Source organism: Xyrauchen texanus, chromosome 30, assembly GCF_025860055.1.
Source record: "Xyrauchen texanus isolate HMW12.3.18 chromosome 30, RBS_HiC_50CHRs, whole genome shotgun sequence".
NCBI classification, from domain to species: domain Eukaryota; kingdom Metazoa; phylum Chordata; class Actinopteri; order Cypriniformes; family Catostomidae; genus Xyrauchen; species Xyrauchen texanus.
The window spans coordinates 33,932,078-33,953,259 of NC_068305.1; the positions used below are offsets into that span (position 1 = coordinate 33,932,078).

A 21,182-nucleotide genomic window follows, 5' to 3' on the forward strand; every position below is an offset into this window, starting at 1 on the left:
TAGACTTCCAACATTTTACTGAATATGATGGCACTGAGTGTGTTAACTGGGCTATGCATTTTAGGCTGCCTTCCTTGTGAGGAGGGAAATAAACCCTCGGCAACAGAGTTCTATGGATTATGTTGCTATTTTTTTTTTTATAATATCACTGACTCCACAGCAACAAAATAGCTATGAAACAAATAAGAATTCATGCTACCAGGCACACTTGGCAAATGTTTTAGAAGTTTGCTTCTTGAAGTTTAGAGAATAAAGTTTAAGTGATGAACTGTGCCTCAAATGTTTTCAGCATGAAATGTAGCTAACAGCTACATCTACGTAAGTGAAGAAGCTACTTTGAAACTAGCTTGTTTAGTCTTATTTGAAAATACTCAGCATCCAGTTATATTTTAATGCTACATTATTCATTTTTTAAAGCTGGTAAACTATACGCAAGCTACACTTTTGCAAAAGTAGTTTCAAACAGCTACAACAAGCCAACACTACAAGCTAAAAAGTTGCTAACTGTATTCGGTACGTTTGCATGTGCAATTATGATCGAGTAACATAGTTTTTTGTGTAGTCGAGCTACAATATTTATCTGTCCAACATGAAACAATGCATAGTTGAATGTTTAAAGGAATGTCATCGAGCTGACAATCTGTATATGTCCCGCATAATTTCTGTGTTTCAGAATACACGAGTAACGCAGAGGCCAATTGTGGTGCAACTAATTAGATGAAGTCAAGCTACAATCTCAATATCTTGGCCTGTTAGTATGACTTTGCAAAAATCAGACTGATACGATTTCAGTTGGACTAAAGCGTTTACATGACCTTATAAAAAAGACTGAATTAAATGTACTGTGAACATACTGATTGAATCTAATAGGAAGGGGTGTAAATACACAAATATTGAGATTGAATGTTGAATATTGTCAAATGCTAATCAAATGTAATATCAAGATTTAATTTATTTTAGCTATACTGTATTTGTCATGGTCCTGTTAGTTTGTCAGGTTGTTTTTTTTGTCTGATGGGATGGGACATCATCGCCCCATGTCCTGTCTTCGTGTCCTATCTTTGTGTTGAGCGCACAGGTCTGGTTGCTTGTTTCATGTCCGAATCCTGGAGTCTGTATCATGACTTCCTGTATGGTTCGGTTTTGGTCTTTATCGGGATCTGGACACTCATGCTCCATGTTCTGTTTGTTTTGGTCTAATTGTGTTGATGTTTCTCTCTCATGTGTTTCAGGTGATGCTGACATGCGAAATCAGCATTTTCATGGGAACGCTGATTGTTTCCATGGAAACAACTTTCAGCTTATGAGCGGCACCTGTTCCTTGTTTGATCCTGCTTAATTTAATCCCCTCGTGTGTCATGTTCTTTGCTGGATACTTGAATGTAGTATGTTGTAGTTTATTGTGTGTTATCATTAGAGAAAGCTGTTTGATGTGAAGTAACTTACCTCACTCTCTCTGCCTAGTTGGTCCTGTCTCTTGCATCTGTTTGGTTGCCCATCTCTGCCCACGTTACGGGTGTGTGGTTGCCTTCCAGTTTGCTGTACCCGTGTTCTCTGTGCTCATGAATCTTCAATGGAAGATTCGTCGATTCTGCCCGTGTGTCAGGAGTGTGGTTGCCTTCCATTTTGCTGCATGTCAGCTGTGCTTCAGTGGAGGTTTTCTCGCAGCTCTGCTCGTTGCTCCGTGGCCCTGGAAGCAGCAGGGGAATGGCCTCCATGGCCATGAGCGCTAGCAGAGGGAACAACCTCCGTGGCCGCTCCGTGGATGCTGGCAGTGGTAGGGGAACGGCTCCATGGCCATAGGCTCTGGCATCAGCAGTTAAACAGTCTCTGTTGCTGCTCACAGCCACAGATGTGTTCTCCAATCTCTGTCTGTGCTCATGGCCATGGAGACAGTTCCCCAGTCCTTGTTGGTGCCCATGTCCACAGAGGCCACACCCCAGTTGCTGCTGCCAATGCTCACGAATGCAGAAGCGGCCAGGAGGCATCCCTTTTTGGGGGGCAGTAATGTTCTGTCACTTTGCCAGGTTGGGGTTTTGTCTGATGGGACCGTGACATCATCATCCCATGTCTTGTGCTTTGCGTATGTTCTTAGCATATGTGAGTGCAAAGGTCCGGTTGTGAGTTACCGCCATGCGCTCCTTGGTTGGTCTTGTTTCATATCCGGAGCATGGTGTCTGGATCATGACTTCCTGTATGGTTTCTGTTTCCGTCTGTGTCGGGATCTGGACACTCATGCTCCATGTTCTGTTTGTTTTGGTCTAATTGTGTTGATGTTTGTCCCTCATGTGTTTCAGGAGCTGCTGGCACGCGGAAACAGCGTTTCCATGGGAACCCTGATTGTTTCCATGGGAACGCTGATCATGCCAACTTTCAGCTGATGAGCGGCACCTGTCCCTTGTTTGTTCCAGCTTATATTAATCCCCTCGTGTGTCATGTTCTTTGCTGGATCGTTGAATGTTGTTTGTTGTTATGTATTGTGTGTTATCATTAGTGAAAGCTATTTGATGTTTAGTAACTTACCTAACTCTCTCTGCCTGTTGGTCCTGTCTCGTGTATCTGTTTGGTTGCCCGTCTCTGCCCGTGTGTCGACTGTGTGGTTGCCTTCCAGTTTGCTGTGTGCGTGTTCCCTGTGCTAACAAATCTTCAACGGAGGATACCTCGTCTCTGCCCGCATGTTGGGAGTGTGGTTGCCTTCCAGTTTTTTGTGTGTTAGCTATGCTTCAGCGGAGGTTTCCTTACAGCTCTGCATCCTCGCTGTCACAGCGCGTGCGATCACCTGTCACTGTGCTCATTGGAGGATTCCTCATAACTCTGCTGAAGTTATTATTTTTAATTGTAACTATATCCAGGACAGTAAACATTAATGCATTACATCAATACAGTGTAAACCATCTAAGGTGGTTTGCTGGTCTTAACAGGTTAGATGGTCTCCACCCTGGCCAAGTTGATGTTAAGCTGATTTAGCTGGGAGGCCACCTGGTCTGAACAGTTGACAAGTGCCCAAAACCCCTCTCAAACCAGCAAAACATGCATTATTCTCTCAAGAACAGGGTGGTGTGGATGGGGAGGAATAGTCTTTTAGATAGCAAAGCGAGGTGCAGTGGGCAACTCTGGTCTCCACCAGACTGCCTGTGTTTGCTTATAAACTAGTGGAATGGGTGGAGGCTGCTGTGGTATTTACTTTGGACACCTTTTTTTCTGCTGTTAATTTTGCTCAATTCAGGCAGAGATGCAGGCAGGGTTTGTGACAGACAATAACTTATTTAAAATAAATTTCTTAAGATTTATAAGGCCTAAGTGAAAACAAACAAACAAAAAACAGCTTTAACAGGTCTAAAGTGGTTTGCTGGTTTTTACATACTCTCTTAGCCAGTCCAAGATGATCTTCAACTTGTCTCTTAGGCGTGCCAAACATCCTGAACTGTTTAAACCAGCCTAAGGTGGTTATTTTTATTTTTCTGGTTTTAGAGGGGTTTCGCATACATGTCAGCTGGTCAGTCTGGGCGACCAGCTAGGTCCAGCTAGGCGAGACCATCTCACCTTCTTACTGGGGGTAGCAATTTTCACACAAGTACTAGAGTCTTGACTTGTATTGAGCCCTGTGTGAGTAAAAAAAAAAAAAAGAAATAGAATAAGAAACACTGACTGCGATTAGTCCCTTATATTTTAGTTTATATCTTCATTTGTTTCCATGTGATCTAAATCTAATTGCCTATGTGGGTCTCAGCAGATTCATTCCTGGTTAAACACATTACACTCACATAATAAATCATGAGCTATATGGTCACAAGGAAATACATTATGCTAACTAATATTCTGTAACTTCTCTCACTAAAGTAGCACAACATTGAAGAATCAGAGAACAAGATCTAGAAAATACAAAAAAAGACTATAATACTGACAAAAACACTCATAGGAAACAACAAATTAAAAAGAAATGAAATATAAATAAAAAAAAAAAAGTTAAATCATTAAAAATTCTAATAACTCTGGATCTAACTGCATAACCAATATCTTAAAACATTCCACACTAATTAAAGTAGCAAAACACTGACAAGCCAGAATTCTGCACTGCAGGAATGTGGCTCAGTTTGTTTGCCGCTTCAAGTTCACTCTAATCAGAGACCAAGGGAGACATCAAGGATAGTGAAGAGACTTTCTTCACCAGCTGACAACGACTGACAAGATCCCTTGTGGGATGTGAAGCTGTGTGAATTCTCCTGTTAAAAGTGAAGTGGGCGTTGAACAGCTATGAAGACCCTGGGAGAGACTCTCGAGAGGTTTGTGGAGGCTCTAAATGTTTTCCACTGTAGCTCTGACAGGTTGCCAGCCCCTCTTGTGATGAGCTTCAGAAAGACAGACCACCACTGCCAATCCAGTGGACCAACAGCATGCAACTGATGTGAAACAGTACCACATTGACTTGAATGGTGGCATCTTGCTGCCTGTGTTGTAATTAATGATACCGATGCAGCAGTACAATATCGTCCGAAAAAAAAAAAAAATTGGCAAAAATCCCTCATGAAAGAAAAGATGAAACCAGCCGAAGCTCATTTAATATCCTTAGCTGGTTAAAGGTGGCCTTCCAGCATATCAGCCTATCAGCTGAGAAGTGCCCTTAACCCCTAAAGACCAGCCTTAACAGGCTTGGAGACCATTTAAGAACAGCAAACCAGCCTAGGCTGGTTCACATTTTTAATGTCCCAAACCCCAAAACCTTCAAATTATAGCTAAATCAGGCGATTCATATGACATTTTTGACATCATAGCTTGCAAAGCTATGAAATAAAGTGAAATGTTCATTCTTTCATCTAAAATTATTGATAAGATTGCACATAAATTACATATCAACTAGAAAACCAGACTGACTGGCAGACATTTCTAGCTGATTTAAAGATTAAAGGATCAATCTTCATTACAGATTTGTGCCCGAGGAAAGATGTGCAGACATCTGCCTTTATCACGGCATGTTTTTATCATAAGTGATACACTACTACAGCCTTTACTTGTACCTTATTTCTTAAGGCCATGTTTACACCCGATATTGGAGTGATAGTTCACCCACAAATGAAAAAACAAATGTCACATTTTACTTGTATGGAAAAAGATGAATGTGACTTGTGACTGAGACTAACTTTCAGCCTAACATCTTACCATCCCAAGTACATTAAGGTATGGTGTAATACATACTGTACAGGCTTTGCTTACTGACAAATAGCATTAACCTTTGGCCTGCAATTACGAAGGTAAATAAAGAGCTCTCACGTGACCTGAAGGGCTCTGTTAAAAAGCACTTAGCATTTATAATTACCAGAAGATACAAGATTGAGTATTAAACAGCTATCAAAATAAAAGTCTAATTTGCAAAAAAGGTCTCATTTGTAATCACAAGTGCTTTCAAGATAAAAATGTAATGCACATGCTTCATGGATCTGGTAATCATGTCAGTTTTGCCATTTAATTGGGTACCATTTTTGACATTTCAATTACACATTTGTTAATTGTTTCTACATATGAGCAAATAATGGACTATTAAATAGTCCATCATTTGTGAAGAAATTACTTCAACACAATACACAAATCTGCATCTAGTTAAAAGAACTAGATTTGTACATTTGTACATACTGAATAATATATGCATGGTGCTTGCCTGGGCAAAACTCACCACTGGTGTTGTGGGTTGTTGCAAGTGCGTTTCTAATATGTAGTTGCTAAGGTGTTCTGAATGATTAGTACTGCATTGCTATGATACCATATTTAATTTGAGCAAAAACAAGGCTGTTAAGAATGGACATACAGGGTTCATTCATTAGGTTGTATAATCTAAATGTTTAGTGATTATTATTTTTGTCCACTCGATTAAAAACTAATTCAAACATATTTTCAATGTTTCAAACTACTGAATGGAATTATATCCCTTCCAGCCTCATTTGAAATATGATGACTACCCTGACTAAGGTTAATTATTGTTCCATTGCCAATGGCGATTGCTAAGGCAAGCATTAATGTTATTATTGTCCATATTTAGGTTAAAAGATTTGATCAAAACCCTAACCCAAGTATTAAAATTTGACTAGCATATACAGCAAGTCCACAGCTTAAGCTCTCTGTCCAAGCAATTCTGCCAATTCTAGATAGAATCTCAGACCCAGTTGTGACCTTGCATCACTGGCAAAAAGAGCAATAAAGCCTTTCCCAACCTCACTACTTATGACACAATTATAGCTGACAATCTGAGACATATATTTAAAATCCAATTTAAACAACCAGAATAACATTCTTTCAGAGATGTGACTCAAAACACACACACAAAAAAAGAATGATACTCATTATGAGGGACTATCCACTGCAAAACAAGTACAAAATCAGCCATTACCTTTGAAAGGTCACCCACTTCCAAATAGAAACAGATGATGAAGACGTTCCAGGCAACCCAGAGCACCAACCAGACTGCATACTGTGAAAAAGAGAAAGACAGAAAGTGGGTTTTTGAGCGAGCAATCTCAACCTCAGACCCACAATAACCAACAAACCAAACACACATTTGCATATGCGTGATTAATTGGCCTGCAAACGCAGAAGTGGGAGATTTTCTCTGCAATTAATTATCTGATGTGTGTTCCTTAAAATATTCTGCCTCCACAGATTTGGAATCTGCCAAAGAAGCAGAGAGGGGAGACTGTGTTTCTCCACGGAAGCAAGAACCCTGTGTGGGAGTTAGCGAGGGTGGCTCGCTCCCTGGTTCATGCGCTAATGCTTATCGAAATAGCGGGATGTGATTAGAAAACAATGAGACAGTTTCCCCAGCAAAATCGGGGGTATGAGCAAATTTTGGTTAAATAGACACAGGTCTTATTCTGTTTCGCATCATTGGGAAATTAAGCGAACCAACATTACTTTAAACAAATTTGTTGAAAGGGAAATAGTGCAGGATGCTGTATTTGTTGACAAGCATTACCAGCTCATATCATCTTTTTGCTGATTAAAATGTGAGAGGTAGAGCGGCATGAGAACTCTGTGGTTTATTAGGCAGGCAGTGATCTTTAGATAAAATAACACTTATCTGATTTAATTTAAAGTGAGACAGGTGAGTACAAATGAAATACTGAGCAAGGGGAAATGCTAAATCAATTTGAATTACTTGAAGAGAGTTGAGCAGAAAACCACGGCCTTTGGTGCTTGAAAATGAGCAGTCAACGACGTGCATTTTGAGTAGCTCTCGAAAAGTACTGCAAATAGATCGATCAATATGAACTTAGCTTTGATGAAAATTAGGCTTCGCAAAGACTCTACAATTTGGTTCCACATCTTTCTACATCTTACTTAACCCAGCTGAAGAGACAAGCTTACTCTTGCATGAATTTTCATGCAGGTTTAATGTTGGTCTAGCTGGTGAACCAGCGTAGCAATGCTGTTTATCATCAAACAATTATGGTCAACCAGAATGGTCCTCTGGTGAAACTGGTTGACCAAAGAAGTATTGCTAGTTAAGCTAGTTAAGAAGCTTGTTTATGCTAGTTAACCAGCATAATATATATATTTAGCTTTTCCTTTGGATGTGTATATTATTTTAATCAAATATAATAAATCTAATATAACAGCATCTTTGCCTTTGTATCACCTTTTTAATAAACATCTTTAATCTTTAAAAAATTTCCTTTGCCTAATATTTATAATATTATTGATGTGACTATCTGCACTCTGTATAAATGGCTTTGCATCAAATTGCCTTGTATACCAAAAATGTGGTGGTGTCTCCACAAAATAATGTAATTGTTTTTGCTGAGCTATAATTTACAGTCATTGACAGCAGTTAAGTCCTGCTTAGAAATATAAATCCATTTTCTTTATCTGCTTGCTAGAGAACTCATTTGATTGTAAACTTGTTCTTCTTCTCACCCATGATGGGCACAGGCAGGGTTTGAAATTAACGTTTTGGCTCACCAGCCACTGTGGCTAGTAGTTTCCAAGATCAGAAGCCACTCAGCATTTTCACTAGACAAAATCCCCTGCCTCGCAAAAAGTGATAAAGGTAACTGGAGACTGTAACTGCATGCACTTGTTTGAACATTATTTGAAAAAGAATGATATTAGTTTAGCAGGACATAAGACTGATTTAAGTCACCTATAGAATATCTATGTCATGGACAGTTAGAATAGGAGGAAACTTTGTCAATAATTGGTCAATAATGGAAGTTTAAATCCCTTCAGTCTAAATTGTACTTGCCTATACATATACAGTACATGTGCCTATGTAGATGTATTTCACTGTATGAAAGTTTACCATTGTTCTACACTTGTTTAACAGTGGCATGTGTCATGATAAGGATATTGCCACAGGTAAGACCATGGATAGCTCTTCGTTACAGTGGTCATCTGCCAATCATCTGCCATCGGCCTTTATCCCTCTTGAAGGCTTAATTAGCCTGATAAAGGACCGGGTGTGTATAATCACAAGCCAGCCCCGCCCTCCGCCCTGGCATATATTTGTTCTAAAAAAAATATATGCCAAAAAAAAATACTAACAGCCTAAAAACATTTAGAAACCTTTATCTGTAACTTTTACAGCCGTAATAAAAATAAAGTCTACTAGATTCACTCTAATAGATTAAATAGGAATCTATACAAGTTACCAGCTAGTGCAGAAAAAAAGTTAATCATTACCAAATACCAAAACATTTTAGTAAGGATGATGATATGTATTCTAAAAACTGATCATACGTGTTATTTGTTTCCTCTTTACCTCTTCAGTGTGCTTATAATGAAGGGGATCTCTAGCAATTTGAAGGGGTTTGATTTCCTCCATACAGAGCTTTATACTGGAATATTCTCTACAGAATTCAAATGGGTCACATAAGATTTATGGTCTCCTCCAGCCACCCAGATATCGAGTAAAGCCTGTCGGAATGCAAGTTTTGCTCTTGAGCACGCTGACTGTATGTGTCCACTGGCATGTGTCCACTGTTTTCAATTGATTAAAATGAGAATCCACCTCGAGAGCATTGCACTCGTCTTCCATGGGAATTAATTGAAAATGCTTGCACTCACAACGTGTCAGTAGAGAGCCACTGACGCTCGCACATATGCATGTGAGCCACTGATGCTTGCACATATGCATGTGTAAGTTATGAGATGCAAGAATACCATTAAATTTGCTTCGCCAGTAGCTCAGTGTCGCCTGACATTCGTAGAATTTTCAATGCAGGAAAAAATGAAAAGGTCACCTGCCAAAGTGGTTAGTAAGAGGGACGGAGTTACCCGCCACTGCAGATTTTTACCCATATTTGGCGGGTGTTAATTTCAAGCCCTGGGCAGAGGGCAGAACAGCTGAAAGTTGCTTTGCGCCACCTACCGTACCGAGGTAAAATTGCTTGTCTATTAGCAGCACCTGTTGTATAGGCATGAATGTGTTAGCGGTGATCATTCATGTCGCTTTCTATGTGAAAAGGCCATTAGTCTGTGATTCGCCACTCACAATCGAGTCACTTTGCCTTAAGAATTATTTGTTGCACAGAGTTTTGACAGCTGTGCTTTATTTACAAATATGCAGTTTTATATGCATGCCTCGGGCTGGGGGTAAAGATCAACACATCATGACTGTATTCCAACTAGAGTGGCGTGGTTGACATATCTACGGCTTTCCATGCACTGTTGAACAACAAGGAACCTCCTCTGCATCTGGGGTGGAAGGGGGTCTAGACAGAGCCATTGACTTCAATTAAGATTCATAATCCAGCTTGATATCTCTAACAAACTTTCTGGGTGGATCCAGAGGGAGGAGGTTGTGAACGTATCGTTGTGTTAGAAAGCTGAGCTCACCAGACCGTTGAGACTGGTGTAGCGAAGGAAGAATTTTGCAATCTTGAAATCTGACATGTTGTCAGGACATTAAGAGAAGATGTGGGCATGTAGTGGAACCTCATTTGGCCCTTTGCCAGCCATTGGAACGTGCCAAGTTGAATTAGAATAAAAATTTATCTGGCCTGATAGCATCCCCAAAACGGATGTAAGCAAGAGTAATGTTCAAATGTGAGCAATTTATCTCTGTAGGAGACTCTCTCTCTCTCTCTCTCTCTCTCTCTCTCTCTCTCTCTCTCTCTCTCTCTCTCTCTGGTCATTGCTGCTAGAATAAGAAATTGAGCGTTGTTTATTCCAAAGGGAGATGCATAACACTAAAATGTGATCTGCTTCTTCTCAACTGCGTGACATGGTCAGAGTCACATTTGGGGCAATGATTCAGTCCGTCAGCACATTGATATCTCTTTGCAGTGACAAAATCAGAGCCAATCAGAACACATTTGGCAGTTAATATATTCAGTGGACTGGAATTTAGGACTGATAAGATTTCAGTGTGAGTGGGGCAACTTAAACCATGTCCACACTATTACGTTTTAGTTACATACTAGTTACAAACTTGTTAGTTTCCCCATGCCTCTCATCAGCACGAACAATGTTTTACTCCACTGTAAACGGAAAATGAAAATGCTCTGCTGTACTGCATTATAGATTCCCAGGGGTGCACAACACAACAAAATGAACAAAGCACACAAAAGTTGAAAAAATTACAGAAATAAACTACAACACAACAGAAAAGCCAACACAATGGAAATAAGCTAGAATGAAATAGGCTGCAAGCCTTCAACACAACAAAATTAACAGATCACTGGTCCCTTTCTTGTATAAGCTGCTATGTCTTTATATTTTTATATTTTTAAACTCTGAATTTAATTTGTGTGGCAGTTCTGACTCGATGCAGGCACAATTATGATTTTATCCGATATTAATTCTGTTATGTTGGCTTAATTCTGTTGTGGCAAAATTTTGTTGTGTTATGGTATATTTTTGGTGTATTGTGGCTTATTTCCATTGTGCTTTCCTTTTCTGTTATGTTTTGCTTTTTTCCATTGTGTGGCGGCTTATTGTCATTGTGTTGTGGTTTATTTCCACTGTGTTATGCCTTTTCTATTGTGTCACGGCATATTTTTGTTGTGTTGTGGCTTAATTTAGTTGTGCTGTGGTTTATTTCTGTTGTGCTGTAGCTTTACTGTTGTGCTGTAGCTTTACTGTTGTGCTGTAGTTTTACTGTTGTGCTGTAGCTTTACTGTTGTGCTGTAACTTTACTGTTGTGCAGTAACTTTACTGTTGTGCAGTAGCTTTACTGTTGTGCTGTAACTTTACTGTTGTGCAGTAGCTTTACTGTTGCGCTGTAACTTTACTGTTGTGCTGTAACTTTACTGTTGTGCTGTAGCTTTACTGTTGCGCTGTAGCTTTACTGTTGCGCTGTAACTTTACTGTTGTGCTGTAACTTTACTGTTGTGCTGTAGCTTTACTGTTGTGCTGTAACTTTACTGTTGCGCTGTAGCTTTACTGTTGCGCTGTAACTTTACTGTTGTGCTGTAACTTTACTGTTGTGCAGTAGCTTTACTGTTGTGCTGTAACTTTACTGTTGTGCAGTAGCTTTACTGTTGTGCTGTAACTTTACTGTTGCGCTGTAGCTTTACTGTTGCGCTGTAGCTTTACTGTTGCGCTGTAACTTTACTGTCGTGCTGTAGCTTTACTGTTGCGCTGTAACGTTACTGTTGTGCTGTAACTTTACTGTTGTGCTGTAGCTTTACTGTTGTGCTGTAGCTTTACTGTTGCGCTGTAACTTTACTGTCGTGCTGTAGCTTTACTGTTGCGCTGTAACGTTACTGTTGTGCTGTAACTTTACTGTTGTGCTGTAGCTTTACTGTTGTGCTGTAACTTTACTGTTGTGCAGTAGCTTTACTGTTGTGCTGTAACTTTACTGTTGCGCTGTAGCTTTACTGTTGCGCTGTAGCTTTACTGTTGCGCTGTAACTTTACTGTCGTGCTGTAGCTTTACTGTTGCGCTGTAACGTTACTGTTGTGCTGTAACTTTACTGTTGTGCTGTAGCTTTACTGTTGTGCTGTAGCTTTACTGTTGTGCTGTAACTTTACTGTTGTGCTGTAACTTTACTGTTGTGCTGTAACGTTACTGTTGTGCTGTAACTTTACTGTTGTGCTGTAGCTTTACTGTTGTGCTGTAGCTTTACTGTTGTGCTGTAACTTTACTGTTGTGCTGTAACTTTACTGTTGTGCTGTAGCTTTACTGTTGTGCTGTAACTTTACTGTTGTGCTGTACCTTTACTGTTGTGAAGTAGCTTTACTGTTGTGCAGTAGCTTTACTGTTGTGCAGTAGCTTTACTGTTGCGCTGTAGCTTTACTGTTGCGCAGTAGCTTTACTGTTGTGCTGTAACTTTACTGTTGCGCTGTAGCTTTACTGTTGTGCTGTAACTTTACTGTTGTGCTGTAGCTTTACTGTTGTGCTGCGACTGATTTTCATTGTGTTGCAAATTATTTCTGTTGTGTTGTGGCTTGATATTGTTGTGCTGTGGCTTTTCTTTGTTTTGGCTTCTATCCTTTGTGTTGTGGCTTATTTACATTATGTTGTTGCTTTTCCATTGTGTTGTGGCTAATTTTCAGAGAGGGGGACATCTATAGGGAGAGACGTACCAGGTAGTTGAATATTGGAATACAATTCATTTTAATAACATTAACCTTCACAATCATAGATAAATCTAATGAAGCCCACCTGCCCACATCGCTCAAAAACCTTTTTATTAAAGGGTCAAAATAAACTAATTAAATCACACACATTTTCTGGGAATAAAACACCCAAATACTTAATGACTTGTTTGGGCCACTGCAAGGCACCCGGCTGAAAAGCCGTTACCAGGCAGAACGCTGTCAGAGCCAAAGCTTCGGATTAAGACCAATTAACTCTGTATCCAGAGATGTTAGAAAAGGAATTAATAATATTGTGGAGGCAAGGCATAGATCTAGTAGGGTCGGAGATGAATAATAAAATATAATCTGCAAAAGCTTATGCACCACACCTCCCACTGCCACCCCTGGAAAATCATCCTCCTTTCTTATCTCGGCCACTAATGTTCCAGGACAAGACAGAACAATAATGGGGAAAGAGGGCAACGCTGCCGGATGCCCCTATCCAGAGTAAAATAATCTGAAATTAGTGGCTATAAAGTAACTTGTTCTGAATAGCCAAAACACCACCTTCCGTGACAAAATAGTACTATATCTGTATTTCAATCAGGTCAATTTTCAGAGGCCATCAGACAACATTTGGCACTTCTAATATTCCCTTCCAACTCCAAGAGTTCTCATGCTTTGGATTTTCTGGTAATTGAGGCATACTGTATGATCCGGCCCCTAAGAACCGCCTTAAGTGCCTCCCAAGCATAGAGGATACTGAGGACCAGTTGGTCTCCATATAAACATTGATTTCAGCCTTTAACATTTTTTGGAATTCAGGATTTTGCAAAACGGATAAATCAAATTATGTAATTAATAATTTATGTAATTAATAAATACATCCCATAATAATGTAAATATATTATATATCAGTCTAACTTATTTTTTTCTTCAAATCAACTTAAATTTACTTTTTACAAATACATTATTTACTTTACCTGCATAAACCTGAAAATGTCAACCTTATTATTATGGCACGAGTGAATGCATTATTTTCCACTAGATTTACTTTAAAGTAATGGTTTTATAATGAAATAACTTAATTAATGAAAAACTTATGTAAGATTAAAACATAAAAAATTAATATATGACATTTTAAAAAACAGTTATTTGTATTAACAATTTGGCTTGTTTCTTGCAGAAAACATTCACTAAGTTTAGGTCCATACTTAACAACTGGTCTATACGTATCATTCACTGTGTATACAATATTTGCATTTTCGTCCTAAAAATAATTCTAACTTTGAATAACAATTGCTCATGTTCTGTAGCAACTTGAACAATGCTGTAAATACAAATATTTTTTAAATAAACTGTTAAGTTCTCTATTGTGTTACAAACACAATTTCCTCTTTGCAATTTAAATACAAAACAAACCAAATTTTGTTTTTCAAAAATACTTTTCTAGAACGCACATGACATGAGAACTTCTCTGCAATGAGGCCCTAAGTTCAAAGGCACAAGCAATAAAAGACAGAGAACTCACAATCCCTGGAATTCTCAAGAAAGACTCAGAACAAACTCTGTTTTGTCCTCCGATATAAACCAATTTGCTACACTTAGACTCATCAGATCACAAGACATCATGATTATTATACTGCAAACAGCAGCTAAAAAGGATATTTCATCATCCAGGAACATTTCACACAGTCACATTACTTTGCTGAGTTAATCCTATAAAAACACAGAATGCATTTAAACCCCCAATTTACACCAAACCTAGCCTTGCTACACCTGCTTTGAACTGTGGTACCTTTTATAACTGACAAGTTTATGATTATAGCCTGATGATCTTTTTAAAATACGTGTAATGATTTGTAATCACTTCTAACTAACAAATCAATGATTATAATCTTTAATCTTGTATGGTAACTTCAAGGTTCAACTGGATATTATACCCCGACAATCAGGTTTCTCTTAACATCCATGTTGTAAAACTAATGAATTAACCAGTATGATTTGTAACCAGGGATTTTCCTACACGTATAATATTCATGAAAGAATGTCATATTTAGTATGCAAATGCTTGCTGGGTTAAGTAGAGAATGTTGATGACAACGAATGTTGTGTCTCTTGTACTGTTGTCAAGATACAAATGTTCTTGATTAAACATGCACTATTTTTGAGCGGGAAGTCCCAAGATTCACCCAAAAAAGGGTTGTAAATAAACTGGACAGACCAGTCGACCATGTGACTCTGAAAAGTCACTTTTGATTGGCGCAGGACACCTTTGGGGATGCGGCCAATTTCAGATCAAATGTCTCCAAACAGGAAGAACACTCTCTTCTCTCTTCCCTCGTCCTGCTTGCTCTCTTCTGAATCTCTGCTGAACTCGTCACATGCTGCTTCCAGATACTCCGTGCCATGTAGAGTCCAAGGAATGCTCGGGACTCGAAGTCCCGAGGAAGTCTCTCACTCTCTGCTCTACAGTTCATACATCCAATGGGAGTCGCGAGTCCTCCTTGCAGAAGGCCTTGTTTCATCCAGTCATTAACTTTCCGTGATCATCAGAGTCCAGAACATAGACGGAAAGAACTTTCTTCAAACACGAAAGAACCGAGCAACACAAAGACAAAACAACACGCATGTATATCTCCAGACTTTTGCTCAAAGTGCTGGTGTATTAGTTAAATACTTTGGGTAATCCAATTGCAAATCGATTTAGACTCAAAGTGTCACATATTCCATGTTTTTTGTCTTGTCTTTTATGTTGAAATTCTTGTATAGTTCCTGTTTCCTGCACGTTTTGTTAGATGCTCTGTGCTTGGTTCCTGGTGTTTTGGTTTTCTTTATATTCTGAGTTAGTTTGCTTAATCTTTGCTAATAAAGCTGCATTTAGATCCTCAATCCTCACCTACCTCATCACACAAAGAAGAATAAATGGTAATTAAGGCATTGTCATCAGACTCCATAAAGTTTACATTCATGCATTTTAGCCATAGCAACTTGCAGTGCCCTGGAGCAACCTGGAGTTAAGTGCCTTGCTCAAGGACACCACGGTGGTGACTGTGGGATTGAACCAACAACCTTCTGCTTACCAGTTCAGTGCTTTAGCCCACTACGCCACCACCACTCAATACATTTTCACTGTAGAACATTGATTAGAATCAATGTTAGCTTTCTAATCCTTTAAATCAACAATCATCAAAGACAACCATCAATTATCATATTCAATAGAATATTAATTATTATCAAAGATAATTATCAATTTTCTAAATAAATAGAATATTAATATGAATTAATATCTCCGGGGCACCACCTTGGAATCAGGGACTATTAACCAGACAGTATAACAGTCTCAATATTAGATTGTTCTCTTAGGAAAATCGATGTCCGGAGAACATCAATATTCAAAAGGAAACAATGAAGGCTTGAATCCGAGCACTGATAACCCCTGCCAGCCTTTTACACAGGTGTACGCAAAACATACAAATTAACTTCTGCCTTACAACTACAAACTAAGCATTGACATGATTAGATATGGTAACCAAAATAAGACTATAACTGTGTGTGTATGAAAGGAGTGACGCGCACAAAATGGCTGACATGTCTCTCATGGAGAGTATGTCACGTGAGATTTCCGGCCAGAGAATATGGCCACGAATTTGGGCATTGAGAAGCTGGTTAATGGTGTCTGCCCGTTTACTGCATGTCTCCGCTTACACGAGCTGAGATTTATCACCGAGTTATCTACTAGCCAAATGTTTGTGAGGGGGTCGCGTGTGCAGTTAGTTCGACAGAGAGAGAGAATAATGTGGTGGCACCGAAGCCGGTTTCGCAATCATGGGAGAGAAGGCAGCTGTTAGTTTATCACTCAGAGGCGAAGCGGTGAATGGCTCGTAAACCGTCCCACGGTCTTTGGTTCTTCAGTGGATAAACTCAATGTGCCGGTCTCATCTGCGATGATGTAAATACACAAAAGTCCAATGTGGTTGGATTACAACACAGCAAAATCTAATTTGTGATAACAGTACATTACTTTAATGCCTTGAGTATTATTAGCAGCATTGAGTGGATTTGGCGGTCCATAAACTGTACATGCAATAACCTTGATACACAAGAATAGCACACTATAATATTCTATAATATAATATCCGACTCGGTTCCTCGAGTTATATCGTGATGACTGGAGGCCGTTTCCTCACTCTGTTGGCAGGCGATACGTCTGCTGATTCTCGGCAGGCTGGCGGAGAAATCAGTGAGGTCAACTTGGTTGAAGAGGGAAGAGAAATCTTTCTTCACTTCTGCAGGTCAACAGATGAAGATGCGGATTGCTCTGCGGTCTCCTTCGGATCCGTTATAGTATTCGGTGGAACACAGAGAAATCTCAACTCATCCAGCGAGATTGTGTGGCCACAGTTTCAAGACACACGTTTCTTCCTTGTGAAACAAGGCTACACCTGAGAGCAGCAATGAGCTGCGTCTACAAATGGCACACAAAGACATTGAAAGCAATGCCCAGAAGGATCTCAGATGTATTTCTACTCCCGATGACATCATGGTTGAGGGGTGTTCTGTCGTGCGCCTCATCCAATAGGAGTTGAGAGTTCGATCCTTTGGAATTTCACACATAGGAGTAAAGTGAGCAAGGCTTCATGGGATTTGTCTGTTTTGGTCTCCCTTTGTTTGATTTTGATGCGTTTTTTTCAGTAAGATTTATGACTTTGTGTGTAGGCCTCAGTCAGACTTTATGACTGTGTTAGGCCTGCCTTTGTCTTATATCTGAATACATGAGGCCCAACACCTTAAAATACATGGGTATGAATTTTTTCTATTGAATTAAACTGAATTCAACTTTCTAAATGTCACTTAATTTGAGAAATGTATTTGTGCCTTCTTTTGGTTTTGGACACATTTTACTCCAAACTAACACAGTACATATGTCATATGATATAGTCTGGAAGGTCCTCTAAGGAAAGTGATCAATATTTGTTGTATTTATTAGAATTAGTCTCTACGGATCTCTAAATATATGTGTACATTTCTACAAATTGAAACTGTAATAAAGCTTCATATGAAGGGTAATGTATTCTGGAAGGTCCACATTAAGAACTGTTCATTTTGTCAGCTTATTTGAACATAATGTTTTATAGGTCTTTCACTGTGCGAAAAATGGAAATGTCTTTGCAAGACTTTGGATGCATTATACTGCAAATTGATACAGTACATATGCTTGCATAAATATATAAATAATTGGCCTTATGAGAAGTCCTTTATAAGAAATGGGCCTTAATTTTATCTATTTATTTGAATTCAACTTTCTATAGGTCTCTGAATTTGAGAAAAATAGATTTCTATGAGCCTTGTATTGATTTTGGACACATTTTACTCTAAAATGACAGTAAATGTGCTTCATATTGAGGATTCAGACAGCGTCGGAGGTTCCTTGCAAGAAATAGGGCTTAATTTCTTCTACTTATTTGAATTCACCTTTCAATAGGTCTCTAAGTTCAGGAAAAATCACAAGGTATTTGCATGTATTACTGACTTTGGATGCATTTTACTCCAAAATGACACAGTACATATGCTTCTTATTGAGGGTTCAGAGAGTGTCAGTGATCATTTACGAGGAATGGGCCTTCATTTTTTTTCTCATTAGAATTCACCTTTCTACAGGTTTCTAAATTTGAGAAAATAATGATGTCTTCGAGCCTTGTAATGACCTTGGATGCATTTTTCTCCAATTTGCCACAGTAAATGTGCTTCATATTGAGGGTTTAAGCAGTGTGGGAGGTCCTTTGCAAGAAACTTTTTTGAATTCATTTTTCAATAGGTCTCTGAGTTCAGGAAATATCACAATGTGTTTGTGTATTTTGGTGGCTTTGGATGCATTTTACTCCAAAATGTCAGTAAATATGCTTCCAATTGATGATTCAGACAGTGTGGGATGTCCTTGGCAAAACAATTTTTTTTTCCTGCAATTGTTTTTTATTTAGCTTTCTATAAGTCTCTGAGTTCAGGAAAAATCCCAACATATTTGCGTGTATTACTGATTTTTGAATGTGTTACGATTCAGTATTTTCTGCCATGTTTTGCCTCTGTCATCTGTCCCCCCCCCGAACTACATTTCCCATAATTCCCAGCCCTCATCACTGCCAGCTGCCCTTGATTGTTTCTCACCTGTGTCTCATTCACATCATTAGTCTTTGTGTATATAAAGCCCTGTTGTTTGCTCACTTTTTGTCAGTTGTTGTATGTGTTTTGATCTCCTGTTTTTAACCTAGTCCCATTGATCATGTTTTCCTCTGTTCTTGTGTTTTTCTGCATCGTGGATGTTTATTTTGCTCCTGTGTTAACCCCATTAATCTGTGCTTTGTTTATTTTATTAAACACATTTTAGCTGCGATCCTTCTCCTGTGGCCTCCCTTCTTGTAACAGGATGCATATCACTCTAAAGTGACAAAGTAAATATGCTTCATATTGATGGTTCAGACAGTGTGGGAGGTCCGATGCAAGAAATGGGCCTTCATTTTTTTCTACTTATTTAAATTCACTTTTCTTCATGTTTCAGAAAATCACAATAGCTACTCATCTTGGTGACTTGGGACACATTTTACCCCAAAATGACACCATAAAATATGCTTCATATTGGGGTTTCAGACAGTATGGAAGGTCTCTTGCAAGAAATAGGCCTTTATTTTTTTCTCATTTTGTTAAATCGCAATAGGCGCACACCTAGATTTTAATCGTGGCTGGCTTGACAGTGAAATTCTGAACCACGGCTGGCTTGACCGGAGTGAGATTGGATGTGATCCCTGATGAATGAATCCTGAGATGTTCCTGCTAGAACTAAGCTTACATTTCCATTGTTTTGTGACTTTTCAGTTGTGTTGCAGCTTTTTTTGTTGTTGTGATGGGGTTAATTTCTGTTGTGCTTTCAGCTTTTATTTGCTTTGTTTATTTTTGTGTTTAAGCAAAGCACCGTACTGCATACTTTGGAAAACGATGACGTTAGGCAACTGAATATTGAGTTTATACAAAAATGTATTAGTTTGGATGAGCCTTTATCAACTTTTAAAATTAGTGTTCTGAATTTTGGTTTGTCCCAGTGACTGAAATCTTTTAAATCCTTTCATCATAAGATTCATTCTAATTTGTTCACTTACCCCTTTCTGTAGGTTGTATTATTATGACGTTGGAAATCAGCATATGCCAGTTTATGAACATGTTCAATGCCGCTCCGTGTCATTCACTTTAAAAACACCAACTTGTTGAGTGACAAATTTCAAAAACATTCAGAACTAAGCCATTTACAAAAGATAAGAAACACCACTAGTCAAAATGTGTTGTTACTTATCATGGTCAAAAGGGTTAGGAGAAAAAGTAATGCAGAAGAGATTTTTTTTGTTAAACACTACAAAATGACAGCACAACCATCAGTGGGAAACAAAATATAGCACCTATTGAATATGGAACATGAAAATATGTGGAAACTCACCCCGGTGACATATCGCGGTCTGAACTGTACTGTCCCAAAGAGGCCTAGAATCACTGTGATAATATGGATGAAGTTTGTAAGGATTGGAGCCCACTGATATCCAAGGAAATCAAATATCTGTCTTTCCAAGATGCTGATCTAGAGAGAAAACATAGAAGATTTGCAACTGATTTACAAACCAAATGGAAAAATACAAACAATACATTGACATATGAGAATTTATTTGCACAAAGCCATTGACACATTTGCTTTTAATTTTTTTATATACCAGCTTGAGGGGGTCACTTCTGATGTACGCTGCAATGCAGGATTACACAGCGGTCTGAAGACCACATGTAGAGTCACGCGCATCTACTGTTGACAGCCAAAGGAATACCCCTGTCATACAGGCGATTAATTAGGACCGAGGCGTCTGGAGTCAAACCCCCACCCACCCACAAAACCAGAGATGACTTGGAAATTAAAGCTGGCAAGTCCAGCCTTGCAGCTCTGCGTGGTCCACTCTCAGCCACTGATTGGACATGACACTGATGCCAATACCACAAGCCACGGCACTTCCAAAGCAGAGCAGTAAGAGGTCATGGCTTTATCCCCAAAGGAGCTACAAGCAGCCAGCCTCATAAAACTAATGCTAAACGTGTCTCCAGCTGCATTCATCACATGCCACACAAGAAGCAGCATTTAACAACCTGAGACCTCAAGGTATTTTCTGGAAATTAAACAAAAAAAGATTTATATAATACGCTATTGGATCATTCGCTTTGCCTGTGATACAGCTATGAAGGAGGGTTGTCTCAAAGCTGTATCACAGAGTGAAATGTCTCAAAGATGGTTGAAAACAGCCACTAAGTACATGAATGTCATTGTGACCTCAACAGCTTCATTTAACAAACATCTACTCAAGTGAACATCAATAGATTCTTCAGAGAGTTGAATAGCAGTATAAATATCTGCAGTATGAATGACTTTGGCTTTGTTCACACAAATCGATTAGCTTTTTTTAAATTAGATCTTTTGACTGTCTGCACTATTATGCAAGTGATAATCTGATAATTTTCCATATTCGTATGCAGATGAAGACAATATTGTTCAGTTTGCATGACTTTACATAAACGCAGCATTCTGAATGATGACAAAATTGACTGGAAAAGTGATCTAATTAAAAACACATATTTTAATTGTGTTTTAAT

The 21,182-nt window shown here is 38.8% G+C and overlaps 1 protein-coding gene across 1 annotated transcript in view; it reads right to left on the minus strand.

Moving 5' to 3' along the window:
- The window catches only part of LOC127623889 (sodium/potassium-transporting ATPase subunit beta-1-interacting protein 2), a 210,517-nt gene that overhangs the window by 120,781 nt on the left and 68,554 nt on the right, over window positions 1–21,182 (minus strand). Inside the window, exons 2-3 of the mRNA XM_052098477.1 lie at window positions 19,993–20,130; window positions 6,380–6,460 (exon numbers count right to left, since the gene is read on the minus strand). Coding sequence (XP_051954437.1) covers window positions 6,380–6,460; window positions 19,993–20,130 — 219 coding nt within the window. The remainder of the gene's footprint in view (window positions 1–6,379; window positions 6,461–19,992; window positions 20,131–21,182) is intronic.